We start from the raw sequence: 20,660 nt of genomic DNA on the forward strand, positions 1-20,660 counted from the left end.
CAGATGGTTGTGACTCACCATGTGGTTGCTGGGAATTGAACTCAGAACCTCTGGAAGAATAGTCGGTGCTCTTAACCCCTGAGCCATCTCTCCAGCCCCGTATGTCTGTAAGCTATGTGCATGCAGTGCCCTTAGAGGCCAGAAGAGGCCAGAAGAGGGAGACAGATCCCCTGGGATTACAGTGAGTGCTAGGAATTGAGCTCTTGTCCTCTAGAAAGGCAAGTGCTCTTAACCACTAAGTCATCTCTCCAGACCCCACCTTTATTTTTAAGATAGGGTCATACTGTGTAGCCTGTGCTTGACCTTGAACTCTGAATTCTCCTGCCTCAGCTTCTTGATCTTCTTGAAAGGTTGAAGTCGAGCTATCACACCCATCTTAACAACTTTAGTGAATGATGACAAATTAAAACAAGTTCAAAAATGTTCCTTTGCATGATAAAAACTCCCTAGATCCCAGACCCCCAGGACCCTATTTAAAGGCAGTCTTTCTTTTCCAGTGTTGGAGGTCAAACCCATGGTCTTGAGCTTGCCAGGTATGTACCACTGAGGTGCATACCCAGCCAAAAGACCCTAAATGGACACATTTCCCTACTCGACTATGACCAAGTGACACCCCTCTTTGGGAACAGTTTTGAGTCTATTTTTTTGTTGTCGTGTCTTCCATTTGGAATAGAGCGTCTGGCGCAGAGCCACTTTGTCATTTGATAAGTGAGTAGACGGATGAGTAGATGAAGCACTGTGGTGCCACCCCCGTTGAAGTCAGCACTTCTCCATGGCACACAGAAGCAACTAAAGAACCATATGGCTTTATTAATACTTCAGCCCAGAGGATACCACAGGCAGGGCAGTGCCCTGGGCAAGTCTTGAGATCCCCCTGCTGTGCTCCTCCAGCCAGGCTCTAATGCAGAGACCCTAAGGGTGGGCAGGGGACAGGCTCCATGCTCAGCATTTCCCAGAAGGGCAGTGTCCTGGGGAGAGGCAGAACAGTGTTAGGGCACTGGTGATGTCTCCGAAATCATCACTCAGCAGTCTAAGGGCCATGGAGCCTACTATTCCTGCCAAGGACTGGGGACAGCTGGAGGAATGACAGTGGTGACCCCTGAGTGGAGCATGTGGTCACCACGACTCCTCTTACCTCTGGAGCCATTTGCCAGCTGGCTCTTGACATCAACTGCCTTCACTTCAGGCTCCTCTGCAACACAGACCACAAGACATGTGGGACACCAGGGGACTTCTGCCACACAGATCCTTTACCCCAGGCTTGTAATGACGCTCACTCACCAAAATGTTCCAGCCCCAGCTCTGGCCTCAGCTGACCATAGGGCCCTGGGAGAAATGGGTTATGGTAGCTAACCTACACAGCCCTGTGCCTCCTCCTTTCCCTCCAAATCTCAGTACAGCATGTGGGCTGGGCTCAGCGCCTTCCCTTAGCAGTATGTCTTCCTTTTCAGTCCCTCCTGTGCCCTCATGCCATTTTTTTCAGCCATGGGTATGCTCCCTCCTTCCCTACACACTGCTGTGGGTTAGGGCTGGATTCAGGACCCTGACACTGCCCACCCACCCTCATTCACACACCCCATTTACCTGCCTGGTTCCCAAGGCCTGCATATCCATATCCTGGCTTCATTCCAGCCCCCCAGTGCTGGAGGGCCAGCCTGGGGGAGCCCTGCAGGGCCTCAGCCTGACCTGCAGGAGGAGAACTAGTATGGGTACACTATTCCCCAGAACTGGGCATTCAGGACGACCTAGTCCTTCTGGACTTTGAAACCCTTTTGACCTTCCTTGCTGGATTATTATCATCATCATCATCATTATTATTATTTTACCATTTCTCTCTAGGGTTGGAACTGTTGCTTTAGGGTACAGAAGAGTCTCCTCCCTGCGTCCTGCAAAAGATCAGTTATTTATTCCTACCCAGCTCCTGGCTACAGCCCCTCACTGTATCTGGAACCCGGGGTTCAACTCACCATTCCTAAAACCATTGGTTATGGGGAACACTGGAGGATGAAAGAGAAAGTTTAGTGGAGGTAGTGATAAGTCTGGCTTCCTGTCCCGTGTCCCAGCCTTCACCCCCAGCCCCTCCCCAGGCACCTGACTTCAGGGTCTCCGGGAAGATTCCAGCTTCCAGAGCTCCATTCCCATAATGGAAACCTGTATGAGAGAGATTGGAGCAGGGAGGGCCAGGGCAGGGCAGCCAGATAGCCAGCTCTTGGCCAGGAGTTACAGAAAACACTAACTCAGAATGCAAAGGCAGAGCCCCAACCCCACCCCAGCCTTGGAGGTGCAGCCATGTAATTTCAGCTACTTGGGGGAAGCTGAGAACCAAAATAGAGAGTAAAAAAGGCTTGGCATGGTGGTGGCATATGCCTTTTTTTTTTTTTTCCGAGATAGGGTTTCTCTGTGTAGCTTTGGAGCCTATCCTGGCACTCGCTCTGGAGACCAGGCTGGCCTCGAACTCACAGAGATCCTCCTGCCCCAGCCTCCCGAGTGCTGGGATTAAAGGCGTGTGCCACCAACGCCCGGCTCATGGGCAACTTCTAAAGCTGCTATCTTTCCAATTTCCTTCTGACTGTCACTGTACCTCCGCTTCAGGCAGGGTCACAACTGGCACTGGCCACCATTGTGGAAGAGTGTAAAGGTGGGGTTTAAATGAGTCCATAAGACCACAACCTAAGAGCTCAAGCCAGCCCCTCCTCTTCCTTATAAGTGGTCACATCTGCACACTTAAAGCCATGCCCATGGGCTGTGGCCACCACCACAAGTTCACAGGCAAAGTAAGATGCCATTACAGGAGTGGATGTTGGGTGACTAAGAAATAGAACAGTGGTGGCACGTGCCTGTAATCCTAGCACTCTAGAGGCAGAGGGACAGAGGCAGGCAGACCTCTATGAATTCCAGGCCAGCCTTGTCTACACAGTGAGATTCTGTCTGAGAGAGAGGGAAGGCAGGGAAGGAGGGACAGGGACAGGGAGAGAGAGACAAGAGACACAGGAATAGAGAGTCTGGCCCTGAGATAGACTTGCTGAGTACAGGATGGGCATTTAGAAGGTCTCACCAACTTTCTGTAGCTTGAAGCCACCATGGAAGCCTAAGGGAGAGGAAACTGTGGATCAGCTATGACCCTGGCCTTTCCCTCTCCTCTTCTGGAGGTGGAATACAGAGAAACATGATGGAGGAAGGGGAGGGAGGGAAAACACTCTTCTCACCCAGCTCTGCTTCAGCTCCATAGCCATTGGAGGGCTGGTAACCTGTGAAAAGGGTGGGGTCAGTCAGTGATGGAGGGTGGGACTTTGCAGATCTCCTAAGGGCCACATATTGACCTAGGGAACCTTGGGGAAGAAGCAGGAACTCTTTACAAGAAATAGAACCAAAGGAAGATCTTAGAAAGCAACAAGAGATTTGAGGGTAGACTGTGGGAGGGTCTTCCAGGCCTTAGGGTACCTGAGGAGCTTGGGAACAAGGGTGATAAAGGACTTGATACCCAAGAGAGAGAGAGAGAAAGGAATAGAGAAGTTGAGGGCTTGTCCCTCTGAGATTCAGGACTTGGAGACAGACAGACCCCCACCTGCTTTCTGAGGCTTCAGTCCCCACTGGATGGCCGGGGTTGGTGCTAGAATGAGGGACACAGAAATTAGCCCTCACAGGGTCTCTCTGAGCTTCAGACGATATGACATCAGAAAATGCAGCCAGGGCCAGCCCCTCTCAGAGCCACATACCTCCTGGCACCCCACTACCCCCAGAGTCCACACTGACCTGGGGATTTACCATTTTGCACTGGGGGCAGGAGCTGGGATTTCAGGCCCCAGCTACCTCCTTTATCTGAAGGGACTCCTGGAGTGGGAGACCTGGGAAGGAGCTGTGGTGGAGCAATCCCACCACTGCAGGGACCTAGATTAGGGAGGGAGGTAAAGTGTGAGGAGTGGGCTCCAGGCAGTGGCTAACCCTGTGTCACTCAGAACACCTGAGCCAGGACAAGCCACAGTTTGCAGTGGCTTCCAGGACCTCTGCCATGTGACCTCTACCATGTGAGACAGCCAAGTTCTGTGGGCCATACTGTTCAGGGGGATGGCTCAGACAGGCAAAGGGCTCTTGCTGTCAACACACCCAACCCCTCCTCCTCCCAGCCATGCCCTCTGACTCCTCTCCTAACCTGACTGGGTTGCCATTCCATTTCCATTGTATCCTGACGAAGAAAAGAAGTAAACAAGGGGCAGGATAGGGTGGCTTTGCAGGAGAGGCAGGGGCCACAGAAGGCAGAGGTGAATGGGTCTCTTTCACTTGCCTGTACTTGGAGGTTTCATTCCCCCTCCCAGGCATGGTGGAGATAGAGAACTGATCACATATACACAACCTTTCCAGGGAATGAAACTTCTGTGCGCCCCCACCCACCTGGGGGAATCCCCAGCCTGTTCTCTGGCATGTACCCTGGGAGGAAAGCAGGCTATGAGGACTGGGCTAACATTGGGTATATAAATATCAAGGGAGGCAGGAAGAGGGACAAAAAGGGCCTCACCTGGCTTCAGAAGTTTCCCAGCCCCTCCCAGATCTGAGGTGACATGAACAGGGCATGGGGACCCCACCTTGCCCCTGGCCCTTCCCAGGACCATCTGTGCCTGAGGTGCCTTGTTCCCCTTCTGTGCTCCTTACCTGACTCTTGGCCTTGGCCTTGGAAGGCTCTAGCTCCCAGTCCATTTCTGTACCCTATGGAGACAAAAAGGGGTTACCCCTCCTCCAAAGACCTTTCCTCTGATCTCTATCTAGCATCTGACCTACAGCACCTACCCCTCCTCCCCTTCCTGGTCCAGAGTTAATGGGGACTGCAGGGTCGAGTGGGCAGAGAGAGATGGAAGACAGAAGAGCCCTATCAGGTTTTGCAGAGCCAGGGGGCCCCTTCAGATGGGTTCGAGAGTGAGTTTCCATTTGCTTCCTTTGCTCTACTTTCCCAGTCCCCCTGCTCCCCAAGCCCCTAGTATCTGCCTGTTGCCATTCTGAACTGGGAGGAGGATGAGGGGGAAGTGAATGGAACCAAAGTTAGGGTGGAAGGGACTTGGCCTCCCCTTTAGAGTCAGGCCAGAAACTACAGGCTCCTTTCGACCTCTGCAAACATGATAGGGGACAGTGGCAGAACAGGCAAACACAAACTGGATCCTTACCCAGCTGGATTCCAAGCCCATGCCCATTCCGAAATCCTGGGTATACAGATGGAGGGGGCCATTAAAGAGGGAACAAAGTTCAGGGCTTGTGGGGACAGGCGGTGGAAAGACAGGCTAGAGCTGGGCACACCTTGCTTCTGGGGCTTCATGTCTGTTCCATAGTCTGAAAGAGAAACAGGGTACAAGTGAGAGATGCTAGGTTCCCTGCCTCTGGGCCTCATAAGCCTAGCCCTGCTCCTACCTTGTCCATAGCCATTTTGAGTGGCAGGGCCTGTGGGAAGATAAAGAAGATGCTGTAGTGGGCCATGGAAGAAGGGACCAGGATGAGGGTGGTCTCCTGGTGTCCCTCACCTCCCTCCCTGCCTCACCATCTCCAGTGTTCCTACTGATTTACAGACTTCCTTAATAGGAACTAAGCCTGGGCTCTCCTTGGAGACAGGTACAGGAAACCCCTTTCCCACCATGAGCTTAAGGACTAAGGATGGTAAGGAAAGAGAGAGAGAGAGACAGAGACAGAGACAGAGAGAGACATACACAGAGAGAGACAGAGACAGACAGACAGAGACACACAGAGAGACAGAGAGAGACACAGAGAGACACAGAGAGACAGAGACAGACAGAGAGAGACAGAGAAAGACAGAGAGACAGAGACAGACAGACAGAGAGACAGAGACAGACAGACAGACAGAGAAGGGGGCGCTATCCTCACCTGGCTTCTGAGGCTTCCCGCCAACTCCTACAATTGGCAGGAGACAGAGAGGGGTTGTGTCAGGAATCCTGTCAGCCCTCTGTCCTCCTGACTCCTGTCGCTAGCCCTTCTCCCCATCTGCCTGGTTTCCCAACATCACTGCAAGACCCATGCCCAGAAGACCACACCTGGCAGGACATCCAGTCCGTTTCCATTCCCATATCCTGAGGAGAAAAGGGGGTGGGGGTAAGATGGGGATCTCAAGAGGAAGCAGGGGAATGAGGGGGGGCTATCCCTTCTTCTAGACTCCTAAGTCTCCAGCTAAGAAACTTCATACCCTTCCCAGGTCTGTGAAGGAGGACAACACAGAATCCAAGCCTCAGGCTAGACCACCGATCTGTCCACCATTCTCTCAGGCTCAATCTTTGTGGCTCCAGCCCTCTAAGAGGCCTGTCTTTGCCTTAAGGTCTTCACCTGGCTGGGATCCTGTCGCAGGAAAGGCCCCAGCTCCCAGCCCACTTCCATAAAGAGAGAGGGAGGGAGACGTGGTGGGGGTATTTATGGATCCAGGAGTGCATGCATGGTCAGGGACCCTGTGCTGGTTGGTTTTGTCAACTTGACAGAAGCCTAGAGTTTCTGGGAAGAGGGACTCTGAATTGAGAAAATGCCTCCATCAGATTGGCCTGTGGGGGATTTTCTTGATGGATGGTTAATGTGGGAGGGCCCAGCTCACTATGGGCAGTGCTGCTGGTCCTGGGTGCTATAAGAAAGCGGGTTGAGCAAGCCATGAGAAGCAAGCCAGTAAGCAGTACTCCTCATGGCTTCTGTATCAGTTCTTGTCCTGGCTTCCCTTCACCATGGACTGTGACCAGGACATTTAAGCCTAAGTGAAACCTTTCCTCCCCAAGTTGCTTTGGCCATGGTGTTTTATCACAGCAATAGAAACTCAAGCTAAAGCAGGGACAGACTCAAAGTAGAAAAGACTCACCTGGTTTCTGGGCTTTCCTGCCCCCTCCAAAGCCTGTAGGAGACATGCACAGCTGGTGAACACTGCTTGTTCACCCCCTGCCCCATACACACACGACCCCTACCTGCTCCAAATCCATTCTGGGCTGCCAGGCCTGTGTGAAGGGGAAAATAGGATATGGGGTTCAGTAGGATATGGGGCTTGGTGGAGGTGAAGGCTTTTTCTCTTGTACAAAACTAGAAACCTAGAATCCTGGAGGCCTGCTCTCAGCACCTCCTCAATTTTGTACCAACTCTGCCCCTCTGAGGCCTGAGAGGGGAGCACAGAGGGACACCCCAGGTGTGGCCCTTATCTCACTTGGCTAGACCCCCCAATCCATTCCCAAACCCTGCAGGGACAAGTGAAGGTGGAGATGATTCCAGAGGGAGCACTGTCATTGGAGGGAGACAGAATCGTTGGCAGGAGTGAGTCCCACCTGCCTTCTGGGGTGTTGCATGCGATCCAAAGCATGAGAGAGAAATGGGGAGTGGGTGGGGCCCCAGGATGCCTCTTTTAGAACCCTAGTACCCTGGCTGTAATCTCTCCCAGTTCCCTGGTGCTCTCACCTGGCTGGGCTGCAGTTCCTATTCCATTCCCATTGCCAAACCCTGGGAGACAGCAGAAAAGAGTAAGGGGAGGCCAGGCTATGTAGGGTGAGTAGGCTGCACGGGGACACTGGGACAGGGCAGAGCTCACCTGGCTTTGGAGGTTTCATGCCCCCTCTGATGCCTGAGGAAGAAATAAGGACTCAGTGAGAAACCAAGAGTTCCCAGAACCCCAACCCCAGCACATACCCCAAAGCCCCAACCCCAGGGCATACCCCCAACTCCTCCCATCTCTTCCTTTACCTGGTCCATGGCCATTCTGAGCTGGGGGACCTGTGGGGAAGGGAGGGATGAGCAAGGGGTAAAAGTCCCACAGTCAGTCCCCACTTCATACCATGTGAAAAAACAGGGTCCCTGGGGACTTTCCAGCCCTCCTCCTCATCGACTGTCCTCTAAAGCCTGAGAGGGGAAGGTGGGCTGTAGGCGTGTAGATGACCCTCCTGCAGATACACAGCCCACCAGCATCACCTGACTGGGCTCCCAGGCCAAGTCCATTCCCATTCCCGAATCCTGGGGACAGAGAAAAGTGTGGATGAAGGGGAGCTCAGGGCCCGGGGAGAGACAGGCAGAGGAACAGGTCAGGAAAGGGCTCACCTGGCTTCTGGGACTTCACACCTCCATAGTCTAGAGGAGAGACAAAGATCAAGGTGAAGGACCTGGGATTCCCATTTGGGGCCTCCCAAGGAGCCCAGTCCTGCTCCTGCCTGGTCCATAGCCATTCTGAGATGCAGGACCTAGTAGGGGGAAAGAAGGAGATGACATATCAGGAGTCTTTCTGGAATTCTGCCCAAGGTCTGAGCTCCATCTCCATCCACACACCGATAGATGTACATGGGTTTTAGGGGAGTCATATGTGCTCTCCTTATGCCATTCTTGTTTTCTTTGCCAAACCCTGAGCTTCGAGTCCTAGCATCTTCTCACTATGTCCTTAGTAGCCTCTGAGTATTCAGACCTAGAGTGCTTATGGAAATCCCGCCAGAGTTTCTGTCTCCCAGGTCTGACTTTGGCAATCCCTCACTTTCTGCCCCTCGTCTGTCCTCTGCTGTTCCTCGGTCTCTTTCCTGTGTTTCTTTCCTCTGCTCATGTTCTAGAAGATGATGGTTCTGTCTTCTGCTATGAGCCTTTAACCTCCTTCTTGCCTCTCCAAAGTGAAGCCATATCCAGTTGCCTGAGTCTTCCCTTGGGTATCACAACCAGTCAGAAAAGCATCCTCCTCCTTCATCCACTCTATCTCCTGCCTTCTTGGCCACTCAGCCATTTCTAGAGCCCACAACCTCTTTCTGTGGGTGTCTCTTCCATGTTCCTCAAGCCTCCACTAGTTTTTTTGTTTTTGTTTTTGTTTTTTATTTTTTATTTTTTTCGAGACAGGGTTTCTCTGTGTAGCTTTGGAGCCTATCCTGGCACTCACTCTGGAGACCAGGCTGGCCTCGAACTCACAGAGATCCGCCTGCCTCTGCCTCCTGAGTGCTGGGATTAAAGATGTGCGCCACCAACGCCCGACTTCTCCACCAGCTTTTCGTGGACCACAGCCAATTCCCCAACTTCTGGGGAATGCTTAGGGTGGCTCTTGTGACAGCCTCAGTATCATGCTGTTGTCCTATCTGTTTTCCCAACATGCTTCCACACCTGGCTAGCCCAGAATGGATGTGGTTTGTTGAATGAGTGTTTGCTGTGTGAGGCTAAATTGGAAAGCAAGCAAGTGGGTCTCACCTGGCTTCTGGGGTCTTTGTCCTTCTCCAATGCCTAGGGAAGAAGAGAGATATTTAGGCCTCTACATTAGCACTCCCACCAGGGGTGCTTGAAAAATCACAGTGCTTCACCTGGCTGGACTCCAGTTTCTGGGAAGGCCCCAGCTCCCAGCCCATTACCATCCCTAATTCCTGGGGAAAGAGTGAAAAAACAATGAGATTGGGAGTCTGGAGAAATGCAGGTGTATAAACACAAGGATGGTCATGGCAAGAGCCTCACCTGGTTTCTGGGGTTTTCCAACTCCTCCAAAGCCTGGAAGAGATGTGTAGGTGAGGTGCTCTCATTTCTGGGCTAGCTTCCTTCCAGAAACTCATCCCAGGACACCTGCATCTGTCCCTGTCCCCTTTTTTACCTACTCCAAAGTCATTCTGAACTGCAGGACTTGACTGGGGGTAAAGGGAATTGACATAGGAGCTGCCGATGCTCTTAAATGGGAGTGAGGCTGGAGCTGGCCAGCTCCTGGCTCCATCTGCCTTGTCCATGGACCTGTTCCTCATTCTTTAAATTCCTTCCCAATTGGAACTTTACTTCTTGTTTGTTTGTTTTGAGACAGGGTGTCACTACATGCACCTAACTGGTCTGAACTCTCTATGTAGAGTAACTCATAGAGAGTAACTCATAGAGTAACTCTTGAACTCACAGACATGTCCCTGCCTCCTGAGTGCTAGCCTTAAAGGCGTGTGCCACTAATGTCCTGAGAGAAAGTGTCACTTGTAAACGCTGGCTGACCCCTAATCACTATTAGCCTAGGGTGACCTTGATAGAGGGTTTCTACCTCCCAAATGCTAGGATTATTTGTGCCACCGTGCCCTGTTTTTGTTCTGTTGTTGTTTGGTTGTTGTTATTTCAAGGCAGGACTTCTTTGTGTAGTCTGGCTCAGGGATGTACTTGAGAGATTGGCTAAAGGAGTAACCTCCTAAAAACCCAGGCTTAGGGTCCCCAGGTAGGAGCCCTGGACTTGCCTCCCCATCAATGTACTTACTTTGCTGAGCCCCCAGGCTCTTTCCATTGCCGAATCCTAAAGGGAAAATTGGGTATTGAGTGGAGAGTTTGAGGGGGGCTTGGGAGTAAAAGAAGGTCACAGGTGGGAGGGGACAGTGGAAAGAATGGGTGCATGCTCACCTGGCTTCTGAGTCTTCATACCGGCTCCCAAGCCTGGGGGAAGACCCCAGCAAACTAAGCCACGTGCAGACCTCACACCACTCTGACTGTCTCAGAAATCAACTTTCTCATTTCTTTTTTTCAGTACAAGAGATTAAATTTGAGGCCCTGTGCACACTGGGGAAATGCCCTATCACTGAACTATATACAGATGGTCTTTTACTTTTGTCTTTAATTTTATTTATTTATTTATTTTTGTTTTTCGAGACAGGGTTTCTCTGTGTAACTTTGGAGCCTATCCTGGTACTCGCTCTGGAGACCAGGCTGGCCTTGAACTCACAGAGATCCGCCTGCCTCTGCCTCGAGAGTGCTGGGACTAAAGGCGTGCGCTACCACCGCCTGGCAATTTTATTTATTTTAAAATTCCTTGACAATTTCATTAATGTATTTAATGGATTTTGGTTATTTTCACATATACACACATACATATGTACAAACACACACACACCATTACCTTCTCTTATTCCCTTCCCATCCTCATCCCACTAATTTTTTTTGGGGGGGTGGGGAGCAGGGTCTCCCTGTGTAGCACTGACTGCCCTGGAATTCCATCTATAGACCAGAACTTCTGCCTCCCGAGTACTGGGATTAAGGTGTGTGCCACCACTGCATGGCCCCACTATTTATTTTTATCTATTTATTTATTGAGAAAGTCTGACTATGCAGCCCTACCTGGCCTGCAGCTCTCTCTACATACATACACTAGCCTCTGCTGCCTGAGTGCTGCAAATAAAGAGATGCATCATCATGCCCACTCTATTTAGTTTTTGAGACAGGGTCTCATTTAGGCCAAAATGGCCTTGAGCTGCCTATGAAACTGAAGATGGCCTTGAACTCCTAGTCTTCCTACCTCTGCCTCTCCAATGCTGGGATTACAGGTACATATCGCCAAACCCCGTTTATGGGGTTCTGGGGATCAAATCCAGACCTTGACCTGTGCTGGACAAGCACTGTTCTAGCTGAGATACATCACCAGCCTCTACTTTTTATGTCTGAGACAGGCTGCTGTCCCTAAGATTCCCAGCCTGGCCTTAAATTCTCTCATGAGCCCAGGCAGTCCTTAAACTTCCAGTCATTCTGTCCCAAGTCTCTGAGATTACAGGTCTGTGCTACAAGGCTGGATTCCTCCTTCTTTTTTTAATGTAGCCTTAGCTGGCCCAGAACTCACAGACATTTGCCTGCCTCTGCCTCCTGAGCACTGGAATTAAAGGCGTGTACCACACTAGACTCCAGAAATCAGCTTTTGCTCTCCCAGACCATAACCTCCCCTAGATTCTCCCTTACCCTCATCTATAGATACCCAGTTTGGCCCAGGAGCCCTCACCTGGGTGGGCTCCAACTCCTGGGAAGGCCCCAGCTCCGATTCCATTCCCATTGCCAAACCCTGGGAGACAGCAGAAAAGAGTAAGGGGAGGCCAGGCTATGTAGGGTGAGTAGGCTGCACGGGGACACTGAGACAGGGCAGAGCTCACCTGGCTTTGGAGGTTTCATGCCCCCTCTGATGCCTGAGGAAGAAATAAGGACTCAGTGAGAAACCAAGAGCTCCCAGAACCCCAACCCCAGAATATACCCCAAAGCCCCAACCCCAGCACATACCCCCAAACTCCTCCCATCTCTTCCTTTACCTGGTCCATGGCCATTTTGAGGTGCAGGGGCTGTGGGCAGAGAGTGAGAGTCTGCAGCCAGACCAGTTTGAGGCTAGACTGAGGTGGTCCTGTTCTACTCCTATGGTATCCCTACCCCAGACATTTGTTTCCCAGGCCCCCGGCAGTTCTCTTAGGGAGCATGCCCAAAGATCAGCCTAGAAGACTGTCCCTAGACAGAGACTACTTCTCAAGCAACAGGTCTGGCAGGCCACTGAAGGGACCGGCTCTTGGAAGGTGATGCAGTGACAGAGATAGGGATAGGATAGGGAGAGGTGGAACCTAGAGATGACAGAGCTAAGCCGGGGATGCAGCATCAGAGGGAGAAAAGAAAGAAAGAAAAAAAGAAAGGAAGGAAGGAAGGAAGGAAGGAAGGGGGCTGGAGAGATGGCTCAGAGGTTAAAAGCTCTGGCTTCTCTTTCAGGGGTCCTGAGTTCAATTCCCAGAGCCCACATGGTGGCTCACAACCATCTGTAATAATAAGATCTGGTGCCCTCTTCTGATCAGCAGGCATACATGTAGCCAGAATACTGTATACATAATAAATAAATAAATCTTTAGAAAAAAGGAAGGAAGAAAGAAAAGAAAAGCAGGCCTTCTCCTCACCTGGCTTCATGCTCCCTCCTAGGCCAGAGACAGACATAACAAGGTTGATATCCACTGTCCTCTGATTAAAACTGTGCCCTGAGTCCTCTTCACCACCCCCACAGTTACTTTACCACCCTGCCTCAGTTACTCTCACCCGACAGACCTTCCTGCTTCAGGGGACCCACTGATGCCCAAGCCATTTCTGCCATTAAATATGGAGGAGAGAGTGGTAGGCCATGGGTGGACATGTTTGGGGGACATAGGGAGCTGACCCCTGCCCTTCATCTAGAACCAGCCTCTCTCCTTTTGGTCCCAGGGGTCCTTACCTGGCTGAGCTGCCACCCCTGCAAAGACTCTAGCTCCTAGCCCAGGTCCATATCCTGGGGTGAAAGAACCAGAAAGAAGAATAAAGAAGGGCTGGGGACATCAGGCAGAGAGGAACAGCATGGAGAGGGTTCTCACCTGATTTCTGGGGCATCACAACCCCTCCAAAGCCTAAGGAAAGAGATGAGGCAGATGATGGGGCCCAGGGACCAAGCCTTCCTCCTGGATTCTCTGTTCCATATCCATTCTGAACTGAGAGGCCTAAGGTGGTGACTCAGGCTGAGCTAAACTAGTGGTGAAACAGGGTTTCCTGTTCTCTCCTCCCCACACCTGACACCAGAGGTTGTCATAGTCTCTCCTGGCCGCCTTTCCTAAGCCACTAGTTCTGTTTCCTTAGGGCCAGGGGAACTAACCTAGTGTTCCCAAGCCTCCCCGCATGGCAGCTCCACTTTTACCTGGTCCATAGCCATTTGGAGCTGGAAAGCCTGTGAGGTGAGAAAGAACTGAGTTGAGGAAGTGTTGGGTCCCAGCTGAAGTAGGGGAGCCTTGAAATTCTTCTCTGAGACCAAGATAGACACTAACACTTCTAAATGTCTCCTCAGTCCCCATCATTCACCAGTTCTTGTCTCAGAGGCAACAGTTGCCCTAAATGTTGACATCCTCCCACCTCACCATGCTCACCTGGCTGGGGGTTTCTAAGTCCCAGTTAGACAGATGGAGGCCAGAGGTGCAAGAGAGACAGACAGAGCTAGGTTGGTAGGGCTCACCTGGCTTTTGAGGTTTAACATCTCCTCCAAAGGCTGGAGAGAAAGAAAGCAGGTGAGTGCGAAGGGGCACCAGGCTGATGGTCTCCCAGAACTACCCATTGCTCCCATTGTCATTGTCATCACTGGGTCTTCCCACCTTCTGGGGCTATGTTCAGATCAATATAAGGAAGAATGTGCATAGCATTAACCATCCTTCCCTAAACTCTCAGTGATCTTCCTGCCTCAGGCTCTGAGTTTGGGGTTTACTGGTGTGAGCCATCATACCCCCTGCTTCTGAGTTATCTGTTTACCTGTATCCACTTTCCCTGCTGCTGTCTGGCCCTCCTTTTGGGGGAGAGAGACTAGAGTGTCCTGCCCTGCCCTCAAGCTCTCACTTCGACTCACCTGTTCCTGGTCCATTGGAGGGGCTGTAGCCTGGAGGAGAAATGAGAAGTTTACTCTAGGAATGGGCAGAAGGGTAGCAGCGTCTCTGGGCCACCCTGCCTGCACCTCTTACAATTTAGCCTCATATGTAGCTATTTGGACTGCCAAAGCCTGTTGAGTTGGGTAGAATTTAGAAAGTAGCCTGGATGGCTAAATGTGGATGTCACATCTGTTTCTGAACCTCAGTTTCTCCTCTGGTCACATAAGGAGGCATAAGGACAGAACCAAGGGAACAGTTTGGGATTAGGAAACTGAAGCTGAGTTCCTGGCATGGACGGAGGTGTCCAAGCTCTACCCCTGAATATTTGAGGGCCAGAGCTCACTTTGCTCTCCTTCTCACCTATGTATAGCCCTCTCCTCCCATCCAAAGATCCTCACCTTTGGACCCTTCCCTTTCTGGAAATTCCCTTCCTTTCCCCTCCTAACTCTTCTCTTCATCTAGTCTCAGCGATCACTCCTCCTACCCTTAGGACCCCATCGGCCCCTTCATGACACTCAGGCCTATTCCCAAAGCCTTGAAGTCACCTCTCACCCCCACCCCTGCCTTCCAGCTCACTTGCCCCCTGCTGCAGTCCACTTTAGCACTCTGCCTTTTTTGCCACCAGAATTTCCTTCCTCCCTCTGTCACAGCTTGCTTTCCATTCTAGACAGCTCCAGACCCCTCTTCCAGCCCCCCCCACCACGTGTTCTCAGGGACAAAGCTCCCAACTCTTCCAAGAAGATGAGTGTCTGAGCTTCCCGCCCTCAAGCAGCATTGCCAATGTTGCCAGTTGGGAGGAGACTCCATGTTCTCCTGGCTTTCATATCTGGAGTCCCAGAGCTGGGGAACATCTAGGGGAGTCCCTAGCAAGCTCCAAAGGTCCCTGGGATCAAAAAGTATCCAGAGGGCCACTTACCTTTCCCCAGGTTGGGAGGGGGTCCAGGCAGTCCTAAGGAAGCAAAGGGTACTATTCAGGGCTGGGATATCAGAAAGGCAAGACCCAGATCTACCTCCAATGCCCTTAAAACCCTCCTCATTTGAATTTCCTGCCTTCCTAGGCTCCCCTAGTCCCAATGCCCACACCTCCTGATCACTCCAGAAATCAAGCTTTTTTTTTTTTTTTTTTTTTATGTGGGCTTATGTACCCCATACTAGCCCCAAACTTTCTATGTAACCATATAGCCATGAAGCCAAGAATGACCTTGCACTTCTGGTTCCTCTGCAAACACTCTACCAACTACACTCCATCTCCACTCCCCGGGAACCCATGTCCTAGTCAAATCTCAGTCCCGGTCACAGCTGCCTGGACCCTCCCCAGAAGCCCACCCTCACCGCCTTGCAGGCTTTCAGAAGTCAGGCACAGCAGCAAGAGGGCAATGGGAAAGACCCAGATACCCATGATGTCTGGGGAGTGGGAGGGTGCAGTATCCTTTGGGCTTTTAAACAGCTTTACTCGGAGGTTCCTTCACTCAGGCCCCCAGCTGTAAGGGGCAGAGGCTCTGCTTGCAAACCCCAGGAGGTCAGTGCAGGGGCTCTCCCTGGAGCAAAACAGGCGCCTGGTCCTCTGGGCCTCCCTATAATGTACCCCCTCATCCATCATCGGTGCTGACAGCTAGAATAGGCCTCCCTGGGACTCTTCCACCCCTGTCAGTGGCTGGTCCTGGCACCAGACTGGAAGGGTTCAGATGTTCCCCCAGCAGCTGGGGAGGATCAGCCTGGCACAGCAGGCCCAGCCCAAACACAGCTGTGGAAAAGGTGGGAGCAGGGCCAGAGATCTGTGCATGGCTGACACAGAGCTCTAGGAAAGTTTTAACTGTGTTACTAGAAAGGCAAATGGGAATGCAACAGTGTATTAGAAGCTGCAACAACTCACAGTTTGTATCCTCAAGAGAGGAGCTATTGTCCCCTCTGATCCTGCTGGGGATCACTAGAAACAGACCTCCCCCCCCCAACTGAGGACTGACTTGCTACTGGGGCACTCCAGCCTCCAATCCACATCCTATGCTCCTCCTCATTCTGTGTGGAACAGTGGCACACAGGGACAGATTACTCTGCTTTCTGCTGTCTTGTTTCTTCTTTGCTTAGGATGGGTGGGGTAGGCTGTGTGGGGGTGCTTGAGGACTTGGAGCACCTTTCATTTCTAAGGTCTGGGCAACTCAACCTGGAGCTGGGCTTGGTGCAGGGGGCCTGGTAGGGGGTATTTGGGAGAGTGGAGCCTGGGATAAGCTAGGGTGGAGTCTGGCCAGTGAATCTGCGGACCCCACTGAGCTGGTTGAGGATGGCATTGACTCAGCCCCTAGTTCTTGGACTCAAGTCCTGAAAGCACCATATCCTGTCTGTCTGTTGGTTCTTCTCAAACCTAGCCAGGCCCTCCTGGAGCTGCTGACTGAGGAGGCCACTTTGCCAAGTCTGGCTTCCAGACAGGGTGGAGGTCTGGAGCAAGGAAGAGACAATGGGGGCTTCTTGACATGAGACCTTGGAGCCCACCACACTTCGAAGCCCAGTTTAGTAGCCAGCAGACTGCAGACTAGTACCCAGAACCCTTCACTCACGGGCCAGACCCAGCACCAAGCCAGCTCTACAGTCACTCCCCTCTGGCTCCCCTACACTCAGGGCTACACCCCATTGATAATCTCTTCCCACCCAGAGCTCCTACCTATAGGGTGCATATCATACCAGTCTTGTGGTATCTCTTGACCTTCCCCAAAAGACCCACCTTTAATGCAAAGCTCCTCAGCCAATTGAGGGTCCCTCAGCCCAGCACCTCAGTACAGCAGCACCCAGCATGCCCACTTCCATTCTGCTTGAATGGACTGGATCTTCCAGTAGTCACTGGGAAGGATGCAGAGGTAGTCTGGCCCCAACCACTCCCTAAGAATCCAGACAACTGGACAGAGAGAATGCTGTCTGCTTTGCCCCAAGTCCATGAGCACTGGTTCTCTGACCTTCACAGAGGCCAGCTGAGTGGATCATAGGCAGGACGATGAGTTGACCTTGGACCTTGGGCACTCATCTGGCCTTTCTGAATGTGGGTACTATCCTTCAAAGTGATGACAGTAGGAGCCCCTTGGGCCGGGGCTATTGAAAATTCTTGTTTTGTAGGTAGGGAAACAGGCAGAGAGGAAAAGGCACATGGCCTAAATGGTACAACTGCTTAGTTGGGTTGGAGTCTGATCCCAAGCAGTCCACAGGTTCTGACTCTTCTCCCCTGTTCCTAGTATTCCCCATGCCCCTGAGCAGGCCCAGGCCCAGTGATATCAGCAAGCTTCAGAACTGGGATGGCTGAGGGCCCCCTGAGCAGAGACAGACATACAGCACACAGGACTCATTTGCAGGGCGCCAGGGAGGTAGGAGGAGAGACTCCAAGGGTCTACACAGGAGGTACACTCTGACAGCCTGCTTGGCCAGTGCCAGGCTGCCTGAGAGCTGGCAGAGGCCTATGGAAAATACCAGCCAGCCTGAGTCCTTGGGCCAACTTGGTGTCTGCTCAAGACCCGCACAATCGTCACTTCTACACCCAGCTCCACCCAGGTAGTCTAAGAACACAGATTTGGGAGTTCAAAGAAACTCTGCTAGAGCACTAGTCTGGGTGCTGAGCACCTTGGGCTGAAGGGGACATGACCGGATATCTAAACAGAAGAGCAACTACAGGGGTTATAGCAGGAATCAAGTGCAAAGAGATAGCTGGAGAGCTGAAAGTGCAAGACTGATGCCCAAGACACACATTACCTAAAATGGCAGTGTGTATCAAAGGGTTCCTGACCCCCAGCAGCACCTGTGAGGGTGGGAATTTGGGAGGACAGCTGGAGGCACAGCCAGGCGCCTGTGGGCAGACACCTCCTGTACCAGCAGCTGTGCTGCGCTGCTCTTCAGCTGCCCCTTCTACCCTGTGTTGGGAGTTCTTTAGGCCACATCTGAGCTTCCGATTTCCCCTGGCTGCCTTTGGGACACCTTCCCAGACATTACCCAGGCACTCACAAATGGGCAAAGCTGACCTCTGTCAACCTCTTTTCCCACCCACCTGCCAATTAGAATTTCTGCAACCATGAAATATGATATACACAGAGAAGCACACATGAGACAGAAATACACAATTTAACAGATATACTCATAAACACTATGCAACAGAAAGGGAACACAGCCAGTTCTCAGAAGCGCCCGCCCATCACAGTTTTCTTAGGATCTCCAGGATTCCATTTGAGATTATCCTTTTCTCCTCCCCTTTTATGTTGCTTCACTCTGTTTGTGATCCCATCTGGGTGCAGGACTCTTCCTCAGGGTCTGGGAGGTGTGTTCAGCTCTGTGGTACTGTTGTAATAAAGTGTCACACTGGAATGTTGGGCAGGGCTCTCTCCTAGTTGTGGGGATGGGATTTATGGCACCTAGCACCTGGCTGAGGTTTGGAGGCTTCCAGTACAAGAGTTCTAGTGTTTTGTTTCATTTGTTTGTTTTTGTTGATGAGACAAGGTCTCCATATTTAGTTTTGGCTGGCCTGAAACTTGCAACATAAACCAGGCTGGCCCTGAACTCTGAGAGAGATTGGCTTGTTTCTGACTCCAAGTGCTGGGATTAAACACACACCCCACCAGGATCAGCTAAGAATCCTGGTTTTGATCCCTTTGGAAACATGCCTCTGTCTGTGCCACTAAAGTGTGGATAGGGGTCCCTAACTCCTGACTTAAACAGCAGTTGCTCATAGTCTTGACTGATGCAACAGTGTTTGATTTTATGTCAAGGGGAGAGAAGATTCTTCCACTAGAGCAGTGGTTCTCAACCTTCCTAATGCTGTCACCTTCTAATATATTTTCTCATGTTGTGATGACCCCAAATATAAAAAGTATTTTTACCCTTTAATCCCAGCACTCGGGAGGCAGAGGCAGGCGGATCTCTGTGAGTTTGAGGACAGCCTGTCTACAAAGCAAGTTCCAGGACAGCCAAGGTTGACAGAGAAACCCTGTCTGGAAACACCGCCCCCCCACTTAAATTTGTTTTTGCTACTTCATAACTGTAATACTGCTACTGTTATGAATTATAATGTAAACATCCATATTTTCTGATGGTCTTAGGTGGCCTGTGAAATGACCCTATGAAAGGATCATTAGATTCCCCAGAGGGTTATGATCCACAGATTGAGAACCACAGCACTAGAGGCTCTAACATCTGACCCATAAAAAGTGCTAAACCAATCATTCCCAGTTCTCACTTTTTTTTTTCTTTTTGAGACAGGGTTTCTCTGTGGCTTTGGAGGCTGTCCTGGAACTAGCTCTTGTAGACCAGGCTGGTCTCAAACTCACAGAGATCCACCTGCCTCCTGAGTGCTCTGATTAAAGGCGTGCACCACCACCACCCGGCCATAATTTTTTAATTTTTTAATTTATTTTTTTATTAATGAGACCACAAACTCGGACAGAAAAGGGCTGACCTCTCTGGTCAGCCTCTCCTACAATGAAAGCAGTTCACATATATTTTCTCAGCTAGTGCTCATGTCTCCAAAGAGAGATGAGTTATTCACCTCCTAGACTGGTGGAGTAGCACCACAGCCTTTATTTCCCTGACACGTTTGCACACTTACCAGCAACTTCTACTAATTCCCATTTATTGCATGTATAGTACAGCCTTTCTCTACAGAATGAGATGTTCACTGAAGTATGCTGCTGAAATGAAAATGTTTTCATTTATCTTTGTAATGCTGGGGATTGAACCTAGGGCTTCACCCATGTTAGGCAAGAAATGTGCCATTCAGCTGACAGCCTAGCCATTTCACTCCCATCCCCATTTCCTTTATGAGACAGGGTTCGAGTTGCAAAAACTCTGCCCCTCCTTGAGACAGGGTATCACTATGTAGCCCTGACTTGCCTGGAACTTCTGATATAGACCAGGGTGGCCTTAAACTCAGAGATCCTCCTGCCTCATTCTCACCAGATTCCCCAATGCAGGGATTTACACATCTGCAACACTCTGCCTAACTCATTTGTTTGATAGACTTTTGAGAAAGGGGTCTTGTTATAGTGCCCAACTAGCTTCCAATTTCTGAGTTCACATGATCTTTTTGCCTCAGCCACCTCTGTGCTTGAGGTATAGGCATGTACCACTGCATTGTTTTGTTGTTTTGTTTGTTTCAATCATTATGAATTAAACTTTGAGGAACAGACAGTTGGAAGGGGATGGGGCCTGTCCAGAAAAAAAAGGGCTGGCAGAAAGTAGCCCTAAAGCTGGGTGTTGGTGGCCTACGCCTTTAGTCCCAACACTTGGGAGGCAGAGGCAGGATGATCTCTGTGAGTTCGAGACCAGCCTGGTCTACAAGAGCTAGTTCCAGGACAGCCTTCAAAGCCACAGAGAAACCCTGTCTCAAAAAAACAAACAAAAACAAACAAAAAGCTGTACCTTTTCCCTTACCCATTATAATTTGCTGTCTTTAATTTTCTAATTATTTATATGTCTTCTGAAATAGTAGCTTTCCTTTACACAAACACTATTTGAAGAGAATTTTATTTAAAATACAAGCAGCATAGGCCCCTGGTTCATCTTTCTTCTCCAGAAGAAGCTTGGGCACAAGGAAGCTCCAGCTTCTTA

At 50.9% G+C, this 20,660-nt stretch overlaps 2 protein-coding genes and 1 long non-coding RNA gene across 3 annotated transcripts; all 3 read right to left on the bottom strand.

Moving 5' to 3' along the window:
* Nucleotides 1-218: 218 nt before the first annotated feature.
* LOC113836621 lies at nucleotides 219-3,768 on the bottom strand. The gene is made up of 11 exons (XM_035448089.1): nucleotides 3,717-3,768; nucleotides 3,566-3,610; nucleotides 3,207-3,248; nucleotides 3,056-3,088; nucleotides 2,092-2,367; nucleotides 1,968-1,997; nucleotides 1,827-1,886; nucleotides 1,585-1,686; nucleotides 1,282-1,326; nucleotides 1,136-1,192; nucleotides 219-968 (listed from the first exon to the last, which is right to left on the bottom strand). Exons 1-11 carry the CDS (start codon nucleotides 3,766-3,768, stop codon nucleotides 943-945), a joined length of 768 nt encoding a protein of 255 aa, XP_035303980.1. The 3' UTR covers nucleotides 219-942.
* Nucleotides 3,769-4,593: 825 nt separating this feature from the next.
* Nucleotides 4,594-11,853, bottom strand: LOC107977228. Its single transcript, XM_035447842.1, has 20 exons — nucleotides 11,835-11,853; nucleotides 11,687-11,746; nucleotides 10,324-10,356; nucleotides 10,184-10,219; nucleotides 9,421-9,453; nucleotides 9,273-9,332; nucleotides 9,163-9,195; nucleotides 8,047-8,186; nucleotides 7,921-7,962; nucleotides 7,696-7,725; nucleotides 7,544-7,576; nucleotides 7,414-7,455; nucleotides 6,933-6,962; nucleotides 6,830-6,862; nucleotides 6,030-6,065; nucleotides 5,863-5,889; nucleotides 5,395-5,424; nucleotides 5,284-5,316; nucleotides 5,154-5,189; nucleotides 4,594-4,701 (listed from the first exon to the last, which is right to left on the bottom strand). The coding sequence occupies exons 4-20, from the start codon at nucleotides 10,208-10,210 to the stop codon at nucleotides 4,677-4,679; spliced, it is 690 nt and encodes a 229-aa protein (XP_035303733.1). The 5' UTR covers nucleotides 10,211-10,219; nucleotides 10,324-10,356; nucleotides 11,687-11,746; nucleotides 11,835-11,853; the 3' UTR covers nucleotides 4,594-4,676.
* A 1,159-nt stretch (nucleotides 11,854-13,012) lies between these two features.
* LOC118237887 lies at nucleotides 13,013-15,091 on the bottom strand. The gene is made up of 5 exons (XR_004770784.1): nucleotides 15,004-15,091; nucleotides 14,069-14,098; nucleotides 13,685-13,717; nucleotides 13,373-13,402; nucleotides 13,013-13,088 (listed from the first exon to the last, which is right to left on the bottom strand). It is a non-coding gene; the product is annotated as an uncharacterized LOC118237887 (long non-coding RNA).
* Between the last annotated feature and the right edge of the window lie 5,569 nt (nucleotides 15,092-20,660).

Source organism: Cricetulus griseus, chromosome 7, assembly GCF_003668045.3.
Source record: "Cricetulus griseus strain 17A/GY chromosome 7, alternate assembly CriGri-PICRH-1.0, whole genome shotgun sequence".
In the NCBI taxonomy this organism is placed as follows: Eukaryota; Metazoa; Chordata; class Mammalia; order Rodentia; family Cricetidae; genus Cricetulus; species Cricetulus griseus.

Excerpts from the sequence above, each read along its gene's own strand:
- LOC113836621 (XM_035448089.1), bottom strand. The coding sequence starts at position 3,768 with ATGGTAAATCCCCAGGTCAGTGTGGACTCTGGGGGTAGTGGGGTGCCA. Across the intron at positions 1,687-1,826 it reads TCCAACCCTAGAGAGAAATG|GTCAGGCTGAGGCCCTGCAG; the intron begins GTAAAATAATAA and ends CTCCTCCTGCAG. Across the intron at positions 1,327-1,584 it reads AGGCCTTGGGAACCAGGCAG|GGCCCTATGGTCAGCTGAGG; the intron begins GTAAATGGGGTG and ends CATTTCTCCCAG.
- LOC107977228 (XM_035447842.1), bottom strand. The coding sequence starts at position 10,210 with ATGGAAAGAGCCTGGGGGCTCAGCAAA. Across the intron at positions 9,333-9,420 it reads TGGAAAACCCCAGAAACCAG|GAATTAGGGATGGTAATGGG; the intron begins GTGAGGCTCTTG and ends CTCTTTCCCCAG. Across the intron at positions 5,190-5,283 it reads CATGAAGCCCCAGAAGCAAG|GATTTCGGAATGGGCATGGG; the intron begins GTGTGCCCAGCT and ends CTGTATACCCAG.